We start from the raw sequence: 21635 nt of genomic DNA, 5'->3' as shown, positions 1-21635 counted from the left end.
AACTTATCTTTGCTGCGCTTGTTCTGTATCCAAGCAATAGTAATTTGCGAATCACTCCATACATGCGTTGTAATCTTGTTTCTCCATATAGCCTGCACTTTCGCTAAAAACTGTGCTAGTAAATGCGCATCACATAATTCCAACTTTGGAATTGTTTTCCTGTTTTTAATAGGATTTACTTTGCTTTTTGCTGCTAGCAAGGTAACTCTGCCGCCTACTTTTGTATACACAGCCGCTGCATATGCTTTCTCTGATGCATCGCAGAATCCATGTAGCTCCATAATACCTTTGAAGCATCCAGTCCAGTGTGAAATGCTAATTTCTTCTAAATATGATAGACCTTTAGCATATTCCATCCACCAGTTAGCTAAGTTGGATTCCAATTCAGCGTCCCAAGTCATCGGTAACTTCCACAGATCCTGAATGAAACATTTGCCTTGAATCGTTACAGGTGCCAACCATCCTAGTGGGTCGAAAATTCTGGACAACTGTGATAACACTAACCGCTTTGTTATGCGTGTTAGCATTTGGTTTTCTGCCGAAAAGGTAAATGTATCCTTCTTCGGATCCCATTGAAGTCCTAAGGTTTTGATCGATTCATTCTCCTCAATGCAGATTTTCTCCGTAGCACCGTCGTCCTGAATGTCGGCTAAAATACGTTCGTCATTTGCAACCCATTTTCGCAGATGCATGCCGGCCTTCTCCAGTTCATAGCACTCGTTGACTGTGTCTCCACCAGTTATGAGGTCATCCATATAAAAGTCGTCTCTTATTGTTTTTGCTAAGACGCTATCCTCTTGGCAAAACCGATCTGCCAGCTCTCGTAGACATCGGACTGCTAAGAAAGGTGCTGCCGAGGTGCCATAAGTTACGGTTGATAACTTAAACTCACTGATCTGCAATTTTGGATCATCTCTCCGTAGGATATATTAATATTCTTGGTCTTTCTCACCAACCTGTATTTGGCGATACATTTTTTCAATGTCAGCTACCATAACATATTGCCACTTGCGCCATTTAATTAGAATATCGAATATATCCTTTTGAATCTTAGCACCAGCTATAATAACGTCATTTAGGCTTAGTCCATTTGTCGTCTACTACTCGTAGCTTCGTAGTTAAGCTTCCAGGCCTGATGATTGCTTGATGGGGTAAATAGTATTTACCTTGACCCGTTGTCTTTACAGATTCCATATGTCCCATCTTAAGGTATTCTTTCATGAATTCGTTGTATGCAGCCCAGTTCTTTGGGTTTCTTTGAAACTTCTTTTCCATTTGCATAGGCCTTGCCATTGCCTGTTTGCGAGAGTCCCCCAGCTTTTCCTCTTGGTGGAATGGAATTGACACCACAAATCTGCCTTCCTCGTTGATGAAAGTTGTTTCTTGGAATTTTCTTTCGCATTTTGCATTGTCTGTAATCGTCTCATCGGCTTCATCTTCCAATTCCCAAAAGCGATCCAGGTCCTTTAGATTTATTGTTGTAGTGGCACTTATAATTTTGTGCTTTGCTGCTCGAGTTATATTTCCGGACACAATCCATCCAATTTGGTTTTTTGTCCCAAGATTCCATTCACGGTTTTTATTTTCTCCATCATAATCAGGGGAAATAGATCCACACCTATCACCATGTCAATTCTGCTTGGCTCGTTGAATCGTGGATCTGCTATTCTGTAGCCCTTCCACTCTTTGTTGATATCAATATCAAACTTTTTGCTGGGAAGGGCTCTATGGAGTGCTGGTAAAACCAATGCTTCCGTTGATGCTTTGAAGCTGCTTGGAATTTTTGGTTTGATCGTCAGGTGGACACTATTTTTTGATAATTGAGTAGTCTGGGAGATACCTTCGACCTCTATAGTACTTCTTACCCTGGGAATCCTTAATATTTGTGCTGCTTCCTCTGAAATCAGCGTCTTCTGGGATCCACCGTCAATAAGCGCCCTCAACTCGTTGTAACCTCCAGCTTTGTTTTTCACTAAAACAACAGCTGTAGCCAATAGTGTGTCTTGGCCTTGCTTAAGGCTATTGCTGTTGATACTGCGTTTTGTGTCTTCATGAATAAGGCTGTTGTGTCTTTTGGAGCATCGATTGCATGTAATTTCCTTTCTGCAGTCGATAGCATTATGCTTTCCAAAGCATCTAAAGCACATGCTGTTCTTTTGATCGAATTCTTTTCTTTTTTCGATTGATTGTGCTCTGAATTTGAGACACTTTATCATATCGTGGCCATCCTTAGAGCAAAAGGCATACGATCTAACTTGCACTTTTTTTGTAGCAAGCTGAGCGGTATTTTTGGTAATGGCATTTACTGAGTTGTATTGTTGCTCAATAAACTCTAGTACATCTTGTAAGGACTGTATAGCTCTTGCCTTTTTTACATGCTGTTCATACAGCTGCAAGGCTTCTGGCGAAAATTTCCAGAAGAATTTCAGTTAAAATTACGTCAGCAGAGCTTCCTATTTTTCCTTTTTGCTTTATGATGAATATGCTCTCGGTCGCAGTATCCAAAAACTTACCTAAATTTTTCTCATCGTGGGGCAGCAAGCACTCCAGTTCCATTAATTTGTTGAAGTCTTGGGAGAATATTTTTCTGCTATTCTCATAGCGTTTGCAGATAAGCTCCCATGCTGCTGCATAGCTAGCCGCTGATCCCATTATCAAATGGCTAACCACCATTTGAGCTTCTCCTTTTAAGCAGGCTCTTAAATATCCCAGCTTCCTTGTGTTGCTGAGATCCTTCCTGCTGTCTATTAGCTCAGAGAACAGCTCGTAAAATGTTGGCCATTCCTTCGCATTTCCATTGAACGGTGGAAGGTCCACTTTTGGGAGTTCTGGCTCGTCGTAGTTGGAGCTTTTGCACTGTTCCAACTTCCTCTGAAGTACCATTTCTAGTGCGGCAACATCAGATTGCAGAATGTCTGCCTCATCTTGATCAAAGGCAGTTCTGTCATACTTGTTTTCAAGCAGTTTCAGTGTGTCCGTCACGTTGGATCATTGACTTTTCATCATTGCCAGCTGCTTGACAAGTTCAATCTCACTTGAACTATCCAGGGTTTCCTATATTAGGCTTATCTGTTGCCTCACCCTGTCCGCTCTTCTGTCCACCAGTTGAACCAGATTATCAACTGGACTGGAGCTCCGAGCTGATGCGGAATCAGATAATTTTGATCCACTTGGTATATTTACCTCTTTAAATGTTTCTACCTTTAATTGCGACTCCTTGTAGGCCTTGACAGCATTCATAGTTTTAATGAATATTTTGTCATTAAAATATTGATGATCGCCAACTCCCAATTTTACCAGCGCATTGTTGTTAGTAGTAAATTGGTCTACCAATGCTTCTATTGCTGGTATAGATGCCTTGTCCTTGATGGCTTGCAGTATTTTGTTCTGCAGCACTCCTTGGTCTTGCATCAATTTCACAGGTCTTTCCGACAACATCTTGGGAAAACAATCACTGTGACTTGTACTTTCTGCTTGTATTCTTTGGCGTGATCCGTTGGAGGATTTTTTGATTGGTCGCCCAGTTGACCTAGCTATGCCTCGACTCACAGCTGATTGATCAGCCAAAGAAAAGCAAGAACACAATGTTTCACCTTATAGTCCTAGTAATTTAAGGCGTGGTCTTTTATTCTGTGTTTCTTACCACTGGTGGGGGAAACAACAGAATCACTCGAATAGTCTTGCTCTTTTTACTTTAAGGCGCTGGTTTCTTCTTCTGTGTTTCTTTCCACTGGTGGGGGAAAACAACAGAATTTCTCGAAGGACCTTTCTCTTTTTACTTTAAGGCGCTGGTTTTTTTCTTTTGTGTTTCTTACCACTGGTGGGGGAAAATAACAGAATTTCTCGAAGGACTAAAATGTTCACACTATAAACTAATGCGTACACTTAATGAGTTCAATTCGGGTGTTTGAATCTGACTGACTCGCTACTGCGAGGGCAACAGAATTTCTCGAAGGACTAAAATGTTCACACTATAAACTAATGCGTACAATTAATGAGTTCAATTCGGGTGTTTGAATCTAACTGACTCGCTACTGCGAGGGCATCGCCTTTTATTCATTCTTGCATAGGTTCTTATCATCTAATTATATAATGCAGCGCTTGTAAGACGATGCAGTCTGCGTTGGTCAATGCAGATGAGATTTATCTTAAATCTATATTTGTGGCCTATGACCGCGCTAATCACCTCCCGCGTGATCATATCTCCTGACACTTCGACAATAGACCACTGCAATCGTACTTATCTGTAGTTGCCACTTATGTTGTCCCGTACCATGTTTATTGCAGCCCATAAATAGAACCTATTTATAGTTTGTCTACTTATCATGTCTAAACACATCTTTAGACACCAACCAATTAAAAGGTGGCAAGTCGGTAATAATCAACAACGAATTCCGCGAAGCCTTCGAAGTCTGCAAGACACTCCTTGTCAACGACCCAATTTTAAGACACCCAGACTTCACCTTACCCTTCACCCTTACTACAGACGCGAGTATCGTCGCGTTGGGAGCGGTGCTGTCGCAAGGACTAAAAACCTGTGACAGACCAATATGCTTCGCAAGCAGAACCCTCAACGAGACTGAAACTCGCTACTCGACGATAGAGAAGGAAATGTTAGTAATTGTGTGGGCAGTAAAATATTTCAGACCAAACTAGTTACCGACCACAAACCCCTATTAGGACTCAAGAATTTTAATGGCCAGAACGCAAAACTTATTCGCTGGCGGGATGCCTTGAGCGAATACACGTACGAATTGGAAAAACGCCGGCGCAGACGCACTGAGCAGGGTGGAACCAAACACCCACATAAACATATCTATGCCGACCGAACTAGGAGACATTCCGGTATCCCAAAGCCCACTCAACGCTTTTAATTTGCAAGCCACCCTTACGGTTTTACCAGACTCGTCATGCACGGTCTGCGTCCCATCCAAAAATAAACCTCTCTTTACCTTAGAGATAGTTTCGGATATCTTAAAGGAAACGTTAGAACCGAACAAAACCTTAGCCGTGTTCGCTACCGACGAAATTTTCGAAATAATTAGAAAAGCTTATTCCGAATATTTCACAGGAACTAACAACTATAAAATCCTCAGGTGCTTAACGTTCCTTAAGGAACCTTCAAGCACCGGCGAGTTAGTATCACTTATTAAAACAACTCACGTAAACAAAAACCACCGAGGGCTAGACGAGATGTACGCCCACCTAAAAAAGGGAAATCTATGTGCCCCACTTAAAAAGTCTCATCGCACAGGCAATTCGGGACTGCGAGACATGCCTTACACTCAAGTATGACAGGCACCCGCAGAGACGAAATCCCGAACGAACCACTAGATATCCTGCATACGGATATCTATACAATCAATAAAAACTACAACCTCACAATCATATACAAATTCTCTAGATTCGCGCAAGCATTCCCCCTACCCAATAGAAATTCCATCAGTGTAAATCATTCTTCTGCCAATTCGGTATTCCCAAAAAGGTCATATTCGACCAAGGAGCCAAATTCGCGGGAACCGTTTTTACGGATTTCCTAGAGCAATACGGTGTAGAGGTGCACGTGACATCCATTCAACAGTCAAGCAGTAACTCGACAGTCGAAAGGCTCCACTCAACACTGACGGAAATATACCGAATCATCCTCGCAAAGAGAAAGGAGCGGAAACTGGACTTGAACCATGAAGAAATCTTATCAGAGACAGTTGTCACATACAACAATGCGATCCACTCGAGCACAAACCTAACACCGTTCGAACTCTTCAGCGGCCGTACCCACGTTTTCACAAAAACAGTCAAGTTCAACACTAAACACGACTTCCTAAATAAGCTCAATGAATTTCAAACCAAAATCTACCCAGAGGTCAAAAAACACTTGGAAGACATCGCTTTAAAGCAAAATGACCACCGACATGGACAGTTACACATGGGTTCTTCTTTTTTTTTTTTTGCTTATTTTTCCCTGTATTGGGGATTTCAATTTTGGTTTCCGATTAAGTTATTTCTGCGGCTTAAATTACATTTTTTCCCCTTCCTTCCCTTTAGTTGGACTTGGATTTCGGGGCTCCTTGTTATTTTCTTACCACAAATGGGTTTTATATTCTTCCACTAAAATATTTTTGTGCACTAGGTCATGGTTTTTGGTTAACTTCTATTATCAACCTTTTGACCTGGGATTTCGTTGTGCTGATACCCTTATCAGAATCTTACATTAAGAGTCACTAGCCTAAGCTTATTGGCGGCGCATACTACACCACCAATGACAAACTAGAAACACTTAACTGACGTCTTTTAAAGATTGACGATGACTAACGCCAAGGAACTGACATTCGAACCATTGACCAAGCAATAATAAAAGTCCAACTAGGAAAGGCCAGAACTGTATCGGCATTCACAACGAAACATCATATAGTACACCTGAACGAGTACGAGAGCGCAGCCAAAGGGTTGCGCAAGCTCATAGGGGATCTCCCGAACAAATCGGAGGCCACTAGCCTTAAATCCCTACTACTCGCGAAACTTGACCTCATCAACCATAGGCTAGAACTAGAAGAGTCTTGATCAACGGTCTAGGGACAATAGTGAAAATAGTAAGCGGTAACATGGACGCCAACGACGAAGACAGAATAAACAAGCAACTAACAAACCTAAATAACAACGAGGAGAGAACGAATAGATTCAAAAACGAAACAATAATTAGATTCAGGGAAATAGCAACACACATTAATAGAGAACAGGAGGTAATGACTGAAATCATTAACTCAAATCAAAATACAATTTTTAAAGAACTAAACACAGGACAAAGGGACATAGAGCTAGACCGTCTTATCCACAGGTTATATAATAAACATAGACCTACTCTACGCTCATTTGACTAGAGTAGCGGAAAGTCTTTTATTCGCAAAATTAAAAATAATTCTCAAATACATCCTAACCAATCCCGAAATAGTTAAAATCAGGAACTCTCTAACGAAACAGGGAATACAAATCAAAGCAGACCACAAGGTCTACGAATTATTATCACTTCATACTAGCACTAATAATAAAACTCTAACATTCGAAATTAAGATCCCAATTTTGTCTATTACAAAAATATAAATTGTACCGAATTATAGCAATACCGTTCAACGGTACGCAGATAGTAAACCTACCCAACTACATACTAAGAAATAACAAAGAATTAAATATTGTACAAGACCCATGTATCAAAGTAAACTCCAAATTTGTATGCGAAGCCCCCACCACCCCCGGTAACCAGCCATGCCTCCACAACCTACTCAACAACAAACCAGCGACATGCGACACGGTGGAAACCGCAAGGAACCAGCAAATCTACAGCCCAATAGAAGGAATACTCATCATCACCAACGCAGTATGCCTCAACATAACAACAAACTGCGCACCGGAAAGAATAGTAAACGGCTCGTTTATCGTAAGATACGACAACCGCTCTATCCTGGAAAATGGAACGAGATATGCCGACACCATCACCACAATCACAGAGAAACTACAGATTAACTTGATCAAAGCCGAGGAGGTAAAAACCATACCCGCAGGAGAACCACTCAGCCTGCGGAAACTACAAATAAATACGCTGAAAACCGAAGAAGACATCGCAACAATATACGCCAACGCAACGACCTACCTTACAGTCATCTACGTCCTGATATACGGCATTAGCCGCCGCCGCCTGGACGTTAAGGAAGAACAAAACGACGTACACCACCACGCATGTCCTTCCTACCGCAACTCCGGCCATACCTTCGCTATGGCCCTCGTTCCGTCTTGGGGAGCTATCGGTGACGGCACAAGCATGCCTTCACCTCCCCCGAAACCCCCACGGGCAGCGACCTACTTATGAGACACTCAACCCGGACACACACCGCAGCGAAGTCATCAACCCACACTGGATCAGCGGAGTCAGGATTCCAAGAATCAAACCGAAGCACTGGAAGGGGCATCCGGGCGAAAAGCGCCAACGCAAGGGGTTTTGCAGAAAAAAAAAGAATTGTACGCTAGGCTAAGAGGAAAATTATTCTGTAAATAAGGATTCATTCTGTTACCGAACTTCGAGCGACTCACTTCGAATATCGAAAATCCTCCTCGCGATCAATATAAAAGAAACACGAATCAACGACGTAACTCGCGCATTGTGTGTGCCTTAATATAATAAAGCATTGTAATAAAAGATATACCCAAACTAAGGAAATGGCGAAACCAACATCGCCATAGTAGTGACCCCGACAAGCGCAAATTGTGCGAGAATCTAAAAACAACTTTTCGTACTATTGACCCAAGTCAATGCGCAACAACCGTTATAATTTGCGAAATTTACAATCAAGACGCCCAAATTTCGACGACGAAAGCGATCAAGAGAATCTGTCCACCGCCATGCTGCACCCAAACCCAGATTTCTCCGCTCAAATTCGAGAGCTACAGCAACAGCTCAGTGGAGCGATCATTACGTTTGCACCACATTGTCGACGACACTAAAAAGTTCGACTTGGTGACATTGCATTTGGAAGAAGATGTGGTTTGGGCTGTAGAGGATTTGGTCACTCGTCCACCGGCAGACAACAAGTACGCAGCAATCAAAACTCGCTTGCTGCAGAAGTTCGCTGAATCGCCCGAGTCAAAACTGCGGCGACTACTTCAGGGAGGAGGTGCCACCGGATTAAAGCCTTCGGAAATCTTGGCAAATATGCGACGCTTGGCCCCGGATCCTAGCAGCATGAGCATCATTCACACCCTATTCCTCGCTGAGATGCCAGCCTCCATTCGTCCGCTGCTCACCGTATGGGATGAGTCGGTCTTGGACAAGCTTGCGAAGATTTCAGACAAAATGCTCGAAGCCGTTAGCACGAACGGCTCGTTTGCCATCGGCACATCTTTAACTGCTGTTCCTCCAGCAAACCCGGCTATCTGCGCAGTTTCCCCTGCAGATCCTTTGAAAGAACTTTCCGTCAATTTAAGTTCGCTCATGCAAGATGTCACGGCATTGAAAAAGGATGTCAAACGCATCCAATCACGCAACCGATCACGCAGTTCATCTCGTGGCGCCAGACCAGCGTACAATTCCGGTCAACAGACTTCAGAAGCACAAGAAAATCTTTGTTTTTACCACAAGCGCTTTGGTGACAACGCAAATAAATGTCGACCACCCTGCGTACGCTCCACGTCGTTAAACTAGAGGAGCTGCCGCCTGACGCGCTGGTCAGCGGCAGCCAGGACAGCAGCAGCGATGCATCAGTTCAGTCACCTTTTCCACGGGAGCAGCGTTTTCACGTCACCGATCGTACCTCCAATATCAGATATCTCATCGATTCTGGATCTGTGGTTTCAGTTGTACTTCGCACGCTGGTTAAACAGAAAACCACCCAAGCCGATCTGACACTATACGCAGCAAACCAGACCATCATTCACACCTATGGTAGATATATAACAGTTATGACAGTCCGAAGGACTACCCTAACGAGCACTGCATTTCCAAATAAAAGAAGATGAATTGATTTTAATATTTATTCAAGGTTTAGGTTAATAGAATGATCAAGAATTCTTCGTGGTCGGATCGCAGCCAGAATTGGACTAAATTCCCGCGACGAATCCAACGGCTTATCTACCCGGCTTGAGTAGCTGCGTCAGCCTTCTAGCCGCAGCGGACGTTGCGACAACAGCGTCGACCAATGCTTAGCCAGCGCAGCATTGTCGGGAGCTGACGCTGTGGTTTTTGGGTCCCACAGCGGCGATGCGCGTGCGGCGTCAGCGGTGTCAGCGTTTTGGTCGCAACGGATATTGCGGACACTTGCGCTAGTCGATATTTGACCAGCGCAGCGTTGTTGTTGGCCGAACGAGTTATTGAGGGGGACGGGGAGGAGGCTCGTTGTGGCCTGTGTTCTTCGACGGTCGTTGCCACTTTGTTGGCTTCCAATATTACCTGTTTCCGTCAATCACCGTTGGGTAGGTCCAACAGGTTTGTGTTGACTACGCCAGTTTTAGCTAATTGACAAGCTCGCGTGATCTCCGCTACCTGTGTGTCTAAGATCATAGCTTTGTGAAGTATAGCGGTGAAGAGATGAAAATCCCCATCTATGGCGTTGACCTTCCCAATAACGTGGTTTAGTTGCTGGAGCGACTGGTGTGTTGCATCGAATAGCCTAGTGTTGATCCGTATTGGCTGATCGTTGTTCCTGGCTAGATTATCCTGAGAGCTCAAAATAGCGTCCCAGTCTGCTGCATCTGGCAAGCCTGCTATCCATTTCCAGGCGGAGCGCAACCAATTGATGGCCCGACGGTTCCGTTGCGATGAGCCGGTCAGAGAGGGTCTCGCTTCCTGCAGATAGTGAGTCGTTATGGTGGTTATTCGTTGGTCGTTGATCATAGCCGCTTCTCCTTGAGTGGCCTCGACGATTCGTCGCATCCCTTCCAAATCGATAAAAACCACCAACTTGAGGACTCCGGTTACTCTACATACGTTGCCTTTTTGTAGTGGGACGACAGGTGAATCGTAATTGATTATGTGGATTGCTCCCACCATGTGGATGAAGAGCAAACTTAGTTTTCGGATTATTAAGATATTGTAGTATGATACAAGAAGGTTTTTTTTTTGTTTTTCCGTTTAGCTTCAGATTTTACGTTAACCTCCCGCCGCAGGGTGAATAAATGGTGTATTTTAAATTAAAATTTGAACTTAACAATTTGTGTGTGGACATTATGACAGTTAGAAGTGGAATTCTAGTATTCTTAATATATAAGTGTACGATTAAAAGTGACACGCTCTCTCTCTTTTTGTTATTATATCCTAAGATCTGATTTGTGAAAAGTTTTACCGGGTCTAGTCTTGACAGTTACTCTTCTATCTTCTAGTCCTACCTCTGGCTTGTAGCGTAGTTTCTATTGTTGTTGTATCTGTCCTCTGTTATGGGTACCAATTCTATGTCCTTAAACGTCGGATATTCGGTTTTTAGAAACCTATAGATTTCTAAAAAGGTGGAGTGGAATCTTTCTACCTGACCATTGACTTCGCTCTTCTGGGTTGGGGTGTTGTACAACTTAATTCCCAGCGTTTGGGTGCAAGAGTGGCTTATTTGGGTGCCTGTCGTATTTGAACAACTTGCAACATTCGCATAAAGACAGCTGAACACGGATGGTACTAGCCATTTTTGGGAAATAAAACTTTTCAAGAATTTGAAGACGAACCTCCTTGGGTGCCCGATGAGCCCTCCGATGTTCTTTGTCAATTGCCCTACAGATTTCTTCCTCATCAGATAAGTCTGTAACTAATCTTAGTGTAATACTTATCTTAAACATTTTGAAATTATTGAGCCATTGTGTCTGGAAGAGGTGCAAATATGAATCTGGAATTTTAACTCCATTAATAACGGATGGTTTTAAATATATTCGTAATGAAATGGTTAGGCTGGATTGGATACCACTGTTAATAGGTATAAAATGACGAACAAATCCCGAATGAGGGTGCTCGCAAGAGTATTTGGGTAAGTCCAGTTCAAAAATTAATTGACTTCTAAAAACGTTGATGGGCACTTCTACGTGGGGCACGTAGTGCGAAACGTCGTGGAGAGCGCTATGGATGGTTTGTACGGAATCAGTGTCAGAACCTGTAGCTGTGTCGGATCCTAAATAATTAACGTGAGAAACAATACGAGAAAGTGCGTCGGCGACTACATTTGACTTCCCTAGTTTGTAAATCAATTCACAGTTGTATTCCTCTATGCGAGATTCCCAACGCTTCAGTTTAGCATTGTTGCCTAAGGCAAATGTAAGAGGTTGATGATCTGTATACACTCTGAGTGTTGTAGCGCCGTACAAATATGATCGTTGATTGTCTAATGCCCAGACTATCGCGAGCATTTCCTTTTCTATTGTAGCGTAATTTTCTTCAGTTTTATTTAAGTCGCGTGATATATAAGCGATGGGTCTGTCTTTCCTCGGTCATTCTGTAACAAAACCGCTCCAATAGCGTAATTGCTAGAAAGCTAGTACTTCTGATGAAGACAGAATGGTTTTCATATTTTTAAAGGCTTGTAAGGCTTCTTTATCCAGCTCAATTAGAACCTTTGTTGATTGAGATGCCTTGATTCTAGCATATTTCCCTCTAGTAAGATTAGTTAAGGGTTTTGCCCCCTTGGCGTAATCCTGAATAAACTTCCTGTAGTAGGAAGTCATACCCAAGAATCTTTTTAATTCCCTAACGTTGGTGGGTGGTTCCATTTTGTTAATGGCTTCTACTTTCTTACTGTCAGCTTTAATGCCCTCCGCCGAGACAATGTATCCCAAGAACTCTACCTCACTTGCCAAGAACTGGGTTTTCTCCAGATTTACCCGAAGATTTGCGTTTCTCAAGCTTTCAAAAATAAAACGCAGATTCGACCAACGGTTTTCATAGTCTTCACTAAAGACTATAATATCATCAATATACACATAGCATATTTTTCCGATGTACTCTCTAAGCACATCGTCAATAATAAGTTGAAAAATAGCAGGTGCTATTAGTACTTGTACTTGTACTTGTACTTGTACTTGTACTTGTACTTGTACTTGTACTTGTACTTGTACTTGTACTTGTACTTGTACTTGTACTTGTACTTGTACTTGTACTTGTACTTGTACTTGTACTTGTACTTGTACTTGTACTTGTACTTGTACTTGTTTTTTTTTTTTTTTTTTTTTTTTTTTTTTTTGTACTTGTACTTGTACTTGTACTTTTTGTACTTGTACTTGTTTTTTTACTTGTACTTGTACTTGTACTTGTACTTGTACTTGTACTTGTACTTGTACTTGTACTTGTACTTGTACTTGTACTTGTACTTGTACTTGTACTTGTACTGTACTTGTACTTGTACTTGTACTTGTACTTGTACTTGTACTTGTACTTGTACTTGTACTTGTACTTGTACTTGTACTTTTACTTGTACTTGTACTTGTACTTGTACTTGTACTTGTACTTGTACTTGTACTTGTACTTGTACTTGTACTTGTACTTGTACTTGTACTTGTACTTGTACTTGTACTTGTACTTGTACTTGTACTTGTACTTGTACTTGTACTTGTACTTGTACTTGTACTTGTACTTGTACTTGTACTTGTACTTGTACTTTGTACTTGTACTTGTACTTGTTTTTTTTTTACTTGTACTTGTACTTGTACTTGTACTTTTTTACTTGTACTTTACTTGTACTTGTACTTGTACTTGTACTTGTACTTGTACTTGTACTTGTACTTGTACTTGTACTTGTACTTGTACTTGTACTTGTACTTGTACTTGTACTTGTACTTGTACTTGTACTTGTACTTGTACTTGTACTTGTACTTGTACTTGTACTTGTACTTGTACTTGTACTTGTACTTGTACTTGTACTTGTACTTGTATTGGTACTTGTACTTGTACTTGTACTTGTACTTGTACTTGTACTTGTACTTGTACTTGTACTTGTACTTGTACTTGTACTTGGCAGCACGGAACAAGAACAACAAAATAGCCTTTTCTCTCGTTTCTTTGCTTTTACTTATGTCTTTAGTTTTACGGCAATGTGCCCCTCGATTTCGAGCCGTATTCGGATCAAATACATAGCAGTTCCCCCCTGATTTTAGGGTAAGTGGCAACGAAAAAGACCGCAGTTTTTTAGTTTGAGGGCTTTACTTTTTCTAGGGCAATTTTCTAAAATGCTGAAAATTGAACTAAAAATTTAGGTTCTGGGTACAAAAAAATGAGCACCCACTTAAAGTGAAAGTCGCATGTATTGGGTTGACACGACAAAAAATATTGCATAAATAAGGGAATGTCCTTAATAAATAAGGTAAACGAGCGAACCAAGAATTAAATAAATTTAAAATTAAATAAATTAAATTTTAAAGATTAATTTTAAGAGCACCCATTGCTTCCTGCCATTCAAATAACTTAAAATCCCTTTTAGAAGATCAACCGGGAAACCAAATAGATCAAGTGTTCTTGCCAAGGCAACGATTGGCAGTTTGACAACCCATCATTTATCAACATTAAACATTGGTAAATATCTTTCGCTTTAAACAGCAACGAGCTTAGGCTTGGCTGTTCCTCAAGCCGTTGTTGCACCGGGACCACCTGTTGCGAAGTCCCCTGCTCTCTACATCAATTTCCCAATTTCGCTACTCTCTGAATTTACGCTGTCAGCGGCATCCCCTACTAATTCGCACGAACATTCTGTGTTCTAAGTGAAAACTTTGGACATACCTCACTTATTAATGGGCTTCCTGCCCATAGATGCACTGCAATATCCTACCACGAACTGACAGCTATTATATCAACACCACCCAATGTAGCTAACTAGAGAACGGGTATATATAATATCAGTCTTTCTGATCTTTCAATCTTACCATATTGGTTGAGACCTGGCTTAACACTAACGTAAAGATTCACTAACGGATAGATACAGCTCTTCGAGGATGACTATATTTTTAATAAACTCTCCCACATTTATGCTACCTTCGATTTCTATAATGTGGCGGGTGACTTTAACATGGGCTTTCTTGACTTTAACATGAACATTTGATTTTCTTTTCTCGTTCATGGTTTCAAGGCATTTACACCAGTCTGATGATCCCTTAATGATTTATATAATAAGGGCATTAACCAAATCTATATTGTTTTAAATGTCCCGCGCAAGTTACTTTATTTAATTTATAGCAGTTGTGTTCTTAACTCTGGCGGAATTTACTTTTTCCTGTTGTGATGTACACAAGATTCTAAGCTTTCTACCGTTTGTTAATTTAATTGACATTAAAAGGTACTGCAAATGGGGAGTGACATTTTTAAATAGTTTTGGGATTGACAACAATATAATGCTTGCATCTAATTTGTTACCTTTTTTTTGAAGAGGGACGTCCTAGAACTCTTTCCACATATAAGGGGGAACAGTTAAGTTTCCAGAGATAAGGTAAACAATGTTGCGTACACACTTTTCGTGCGATCGTATATAGGGGAAACTTAGAAATGTGATTCATAGGTGGGAACACTTGGCATAGAAGACCAATAGATCAGAAAAAGCTCTATGCCGGTATAAAAAGACCGTGGCCCACAGATAAAATAGTCAGTACATGGGTAAGCACCCGTAGTCAATACTCCGGGTAACCATCCGTACGTCAATACCCGGGCGATTATCCGTTAGCCTATAGCCGGGAAGACTCAAGGTGAACATCCAAAAGTGAATATCCTGGAAGACTTAAACTTGAACCAGTGTTGTTTCAACCCGCCACAGGGAGAGTATCCCGATCGCGAACACAAGAAGAGGGTCGTGCTCCGCGAAGTGCAAGTGCGGGAGACACCCCCTCGACCATATAAGGCACTTAATCAAGAGAGTCTTGAAAACTTCGAAAACCAGCCGGAAGAGGTAGGACACTTGTCCGAACATATTGAAAGCACAATGGATGAAGCAGCAGGAGGAATAGATTTACCACTAGGACTGCTTAGGGGACGCTCTAGCATGCTTCCACGGTACCAGGCAAGTTCAGAAGACCGTTCGGAGACTGCTGACAGGCGGGAAAGAGAACTAATGGATTTAGTGGGACACTCCGCAGCAGATATCGGAACAATGCGTAGCAGCAGAGACCAGCCACTAACTGCACCCCGAGCAAGATCGTAGTCTAACGCTTCAAGCTCCAGCACAAAAGGGTGTTCGGCTAGATAAATGGAACTTAAAATTTGACGGAACCGGCCGCGGTATGTCCGTTGAAATATTTTTTATTCCGTGTGGATAGACTACAAGGAATAAGTGGAATAAGTCGACAGCAAGTGTTCAGAGAATTTCAGTCTGCTGATCGGCACAGCCAGCAAGTGGTATTGGCAACACATGCAGGATCGAGCCGAGAATTACGATTTTTATTACTATTCGCTTACCAGGGAAATGAAACGCGTTTTTTCTACAACTGGAAGTGACTTAATGAAGATCAAAGAATTGATGGAGAGGAAACAAGGGTATAACGAGTCCTTCAGCGATTATGTCTCCGACATGCACAACTTACAATTTAAGTTAAAACACCAGATCGCCGAGGATGAATTTGTAGAACTTTTGAAGGACAACCTTAACTCTCAAATGGGTGAGTTACTGTTGACGTCCCCAATAAGGGGTCTGGCAGAGCTTAAAAAGGAAGGGGCTCAGAGTGGGTCGGTGGTTAAAAAACCATGGGAAATCGATGCGAAGTAGACCAATAAATGAGATCCAACGCTCAGAGAGCCAAGGACGTATTCCCGATGGTGTCCTTGTGGAAGAATTCTAACGCAAACAGGGAGACAGCCGCGAGTCCAACAGAACAGCGCCTGGGCGCAGAAACTCTTTGCACGATATGATTTGCTATACGTGTGGATACGGAGAGGATTTCTACCGCCAACACCCCGGAAACAAGAGTTCACTTGTCGTTTTTGCCAGAAGTCCGGTAAGGACGATAAACCGGGAAATTCGTCATACCCGTAAATTACATTAAGCTCAAGCAGAATTACCGAACATATAAGAACCTAGAAAAACGAGTTGCTAGTACGAGTTGTATTTGAAAAGAAGCAGAAGCATTCCTGAAAAAAAAAAACAGATCACAACCGATAAAATTTACCTTTACATAATAGCGGGGCTAGCGCAGTCAGCAGAGTGTCGTGGGTCGAAGACAAACGCTTATGGGCGCATAATGAGAACAAGAAAAAAAAACTACTAAAAAAACAACAAATATATAAGAAAATGGTGTACGGTTTTCTTTTGCGAAGTCATTCCATGCGGAAACGCATCTAAAAGTAGGGGAAGGGGTATAATCGCGTTGACTCAGTTGGATTGTGACAAAGAAAATGCAAGTCGACAATAAACGAGTCTCCGATGACCTAGATGGGAACACTTGGCCTAGAAGACCAATAAATCAGAAAAATCTCTATGCCGGTATAAAAAGACGTGGCCCACAGATAAAATGGTCAGTCAGTACCCTGGTAAACACCCGTAGTCATTACCCGGGAAAACACCCGTAGTCAATACCCGGGTAATCATCCGTACGTCAAATACCCGGGCAATTATCCGTCAGTCTATAGCCGAGAAGACTCAAGGATAACTCCAGTCGAGGAAAAAAATGTCAAGGAGGAAGGACGCTATCATCCTTTAAAATAGGAGGAACTACCTTGGAAGAATCCAGGACTAACAAGGAACACACTTTGAAGGAAGACTATAGTTCCACAAAACTCTAAGGATGGGCGGCAACGGGTCTAAAGCCTCCGACAACACAGCAAATGTGATCAACACCGTGGAGGTTGTCGACCACAAGCTGGAAAAAGAAGGGGTGCAGCATACCCTGGAATTCATCGCTGCTTTACTGATCTTCCTGGATCTATCAACGCTAGTGAAAATATACAAGAAAATATCCGTTCAGCGGAGGAGGGACCAACACCATACCCTGAACAGAATTGCATCCGGTTTCCCACAAAGTGATTAATTGAAATTACTAACGCCAAAACAATTAAATAAAATAACAAGTGAACCGGTGCATTGCCGTTAATGTGAATATCAGAGAAAACAAGCAACAGCGTAGACTTTCCTAACAAGTGCTTACTCCAAGTTATCTGGGAGCCGAATAGCAGCCAGAGCGTGCCACAGAAGAAAAGAAAACCAACTCATTTATTCATGCATATATATGTATACTTCACGTAGTGTATTTTTATACCCGTTACTAAGGGTATACTAGATCCGTTGAAAAGTATGTAACAGGCAGAAGGAATCGTTTTCGACCATATAAAGTATATATATTCTTGATCAGGATCGATAGCCTAGTCAATCCGGCCATGTCCGTCTATCCGATCGTCTGTCCGTCCGTATGAACGTCGAGATCTCAGGAACTACAAGGGCTAGAAAGTTGAGATTAAGCATACAGACTCCAGAGACATAGAAGCAGCGCAAGTTTGTCGATTTATGTTGCCACACCCACTCTAACGCCCACAAACCGCCCAAAACTGCCACGCCCACACTTTTAAAAAATAATTTGATATTTTTCATTTTTGTATTGGTCTTGTAAATTTCTATCGATTTGCAAAAAAACTTTTTTCCACGCCTACTCTCACGCCCACAAACCGCCCAAAACTGCCACGCCCACCCTTTTGAAAAATGTTTTAATATTTTTTCATTTTTCTATTGGTCTTGTAAATTTCAATCGATTTGCAAAAAAACTTTTTGCCACGCCCACTCTAACGCCCACAAACCGCCAAAAACTGGCCTTCGCACTTACACTAGCTGAGTAACGGGTATCAGATAGTCGGGGAACTCGACTATAGCGTTCTCTCTTGTTTTTATCTTTGTTTGTGTATATCTTATTATTGTTCGGTTACAATTAATTGGTGCACGAAGGTATATGTATGTATAACTCCATCACTATATATATATATATAGCAACATCCAGGATCCAAAGCGTCGAGATCTCATCGCTCCGGATTACAGTGGGGTAAGTTTGACGGAACCCTGCTCCCGAGTTTGCTCTATATTCATATATGTATATACATATATTCTCGTGCTCATTACACCATTAGTAAATATAAGTATATTATTGTAACAATGGTAACTGAAGGGTGTCAGATTTAAAAACAAATATTTTATTGTTAGCCTCTTCCAGGCAATGTCTTTATATAGTAGTTAAATATTTTTGTGTTCGATATTGTCTTAAATAAAAATTACTTTTTTATGTTTTGTTTGCAAAGCGACGCCTCAGAGCGACGTTTGTGGTCGTGAATAGCCCACTATTTTTGTTGACGTGCGCAGCTTTGTTTGGCGATGAAATCGGTACTCCTAAAAACAATTATAGCCAACTTATCATAATTTTTGTATGCTAGCCTTTTAATTCTTTTTTTGTATTACATAGCACTAGCCAACAATCTATTACTCAATAAAATTATGCTATTATTGCAACTACAACAAAATAAGTAGGTAAACATTTCCAGAAGGAGTGATGACGCGAGAAGTGGAGTAGGTCAAAACGATGACATAACGTTTGACGGACAACCTAGACCGAAGGGGATCGTATTGCGCGGCCCGCGACGATCCATCAGGCATGCGGACGCATGAAGGGGAGGGAACGTGGCCGAAACATTTCCCGGTCGTTTTACGATCAAGCTACAGCTTTTGGGGCAGTGAGGACTGTTGACTGAACAGCGGTACGAGATATTTCAGGCACTACTAATATTTATTCTCGTTATGTTGGAGAGGTGAGGGGCTTACCGAGATCTCACACCCAAAATCGATGAGCTTACGCTGGCAATATGGATGCCCCTTCATCGAATATACCGACGTAACAACAATTTTAGAAGAGGCTTGCACAAGCTTTCGAACAGAGCCTCAGCACACAGCAAGCAATGCCGACGAGACCTGGCGAATAGACCGGGTTTAAGATGTGACGTAGAATATGTTGTTTGAATAACTGGGAAAATATTTCTAATATTGCCTTATGCGATGTTACCACATTATCTTAAAATATATTAAGGAAGGGTAAGGCAGAAGCTTAGTGACAAATTACTTGGTTTGATCATTCCACCCATTTTATTCTTTAAGAAACCCAAATATCGGTTTAAAAGAACAGCTATTTTTTCCAGTGCACATACTTAGGCTAAGTAACATCCCAAACCTCGCAATGTCAACCTCGAAAAAGACATAGTAAGATGTTAAACGCCTAGCTAGCTACGTTAGATACCTTCTACTACCGCCATGAATACCGAGGCTGGCCTCGTGACGTATCCAGGGTAATAGCTGAATAATTTGGTAATGGTTGGTTACAAAACTCTTCGACCACCTTAATTAATTAACTCTTTTAAGAGATACTACATTGGCCTGTACTCTGCTTCATTCTTTCCCAAAAATAACATTTACAATCTACTACATCAACATTACCAAGAAAAAAAGTTATCGGAATAGAAGACTTCCACTCAAATATTTTCTAAAAGTACCCAATATGCTGAAAATAGTTCAGTCGGCAGACACACTTTTATCCGCTTCAGTATAGGGCATACACATAGCCTACACATGATTAGCTACGAAAAGAAACCAATCGTATTCAAATATGAGTCTTTGGGGACCACCAGAAGTGACCAATTAGGATAATAATGAGAATGTTTTTTATAGAAAGCTTCGAAGGCACTCAAGATTTCTATTTTTATACCGTTTACCGTATTACTATCTATTAGTAAATAAAGTAAATCAGGTAGGAAGAAAAAATACGCAAGGATTACGATCTATTTTGGTAAGGTTATGAAAGAACGCCAGTTAAATTAGGGTTGAATTAGGGTAGTACAAAAAGGAGATCTCATTCATGCACTCATCATGTCCAGAACAGCTAATTTATGCACGGGACGCTTTAATACTTGCACCGCTGCTTGTCGAAGTACTCCATCAGCCTTCCCCCACGACGCTTTTCATCTATTCCTCTCAATGCGCGGCCGGATCACCATTCTTACCTGCAGAATACTTATGTACCCACCGCTACCAAAATCTGACTCTCATCCGGGCGTTATGTCACTGTTTCCTAGTGGTGAACTTTGCAGGGGGTGTCGGTGGTCCCTCAAAGATGCGGAACATTTGCCACTGTTTTGTGGAAGCTTTCCAACACGTGCTTCTTAGGGGGCAGTTAAATTTTTAATGTATTTCATGCTTTCTTCCGATGTCCCTCCTTAATCTGAATATTGGACAACGGCGGGTTATATAATTCTTGATTTATAAGCAATATAATATATAAATTCTTGAAAAATTTCGGGTCATATCCAAGTCGATAGACAAGTAAAAAGCGCGACCTACCTTTGGTCCTGTGCGAAAGTATGTTTGGGCGCCGTGCTAAGTGGGACACAACTGATCAATTCAATCGTCGTCTATACATGACAAAAATACTCTTAATTGCCTGTCTTTCTCTGCGATATTTCGATAAGTCTCCTACGCAAGCGACTGATTGAGCAATCCGGATCAACAAGCGCTTTGCCTGGACGCACTCAGCAGAAGAAGACTGTAAAGACTGTACCGTCCCGACAGTGGCTCTGTCGGTTAAGCTTAAGGACCCACCCAACCAATTAATAGTAACCAATCCAGTGCAGCACTTTTCTTTTAGAGCTGGTCCATAGTACGCAGCTGCTAATCAGCACACCGAGCGGTGTCCATCTGCCTAGTTACCAACACGGCTTCAGTCGTTGAGTCAGCATGTAATCACAATTTGTTTTGGAATACAACAAAAATGCCCATCGTCACTGTCTTAATGACACTAGCATATAGGTACTTTCTAATCTGAAAAGCTTATCTGAGAATCTAGCTCCTTGATCGCCATGGCAGCTCGGGGATCTGTATGGGCATATCATTTCATAATATAATTCATACCTGGCTCTCGATTGCTCTCCGTTTTTTGTATAAACTCCTGGTGAAACATGTTCTTATATCACCCCGATTGCTCTATCCCCGAGAACGGCTGGAAGACTTTGGTACTGCATCTGCTGAGATGGAATCGACTGCTGAGCTGTGTTGGGGTGCGAAGAATGCTTGCTATATTATTTTTATACCCGTTACCCGTAGATTAAAAGGCTATACTAGATTCGTTCAAAAGTATTTAAGAGGAAGCGTTTCCCACCATATAAAGTATATATATATTTTAAGTCAAAC

At 41.6% G+C, this 21635-nt stretch overlaps 1 protein-coding gene across 16 annotated transcripts in view; it reads right to left on the bottom strand.

Annotated features, from left to right (window-relative positions):
• The window catches only part of LOC26536134 (protein CEPU-1), a 427226-nt gene that overhangs the window by 149869 nt on the left and 255722 nt on the right, over positions 1-21635 (bottom strand). The window contains exon 6 of one of the 16 annotated variants that reach the window (XM_039370849.1): positions 21395-21492. The exons of the other annotated variants lie outside the window; for them this stretch is intronic. Coding sequence (XP_039226783.1) covers positions 21410-21492 — 83 coding nt within the window. The 3' untranslated portion in view covers positions 21395-21409. Of the gene's footprint in view, positions 1-21394; positions 21493-21635 lie in introns of those variants that run through there. 16 annotated transcript variants of the gene reach the window in all.

Source organism: Drosophila yakuba, chromosome 2L, assembly GCF_016746365.2.
Source record: "Drosophila yakuba strain Tai18E2 chromosome 2L, Prin_Dyak_Tai18E2_2.1, whole genome shotgun sequence".
Taxonomy (NCBI): Eukaryota; Metazoa; Arthropoda; class Insecta; order Diptera; family Drosophilidae; genus Drosophila; species Drosophila yakuba.
Note: the sequence above shows the minus strand (reverse complement) of the source record. Positions and strands in the feature narration are given on the sequence as shown.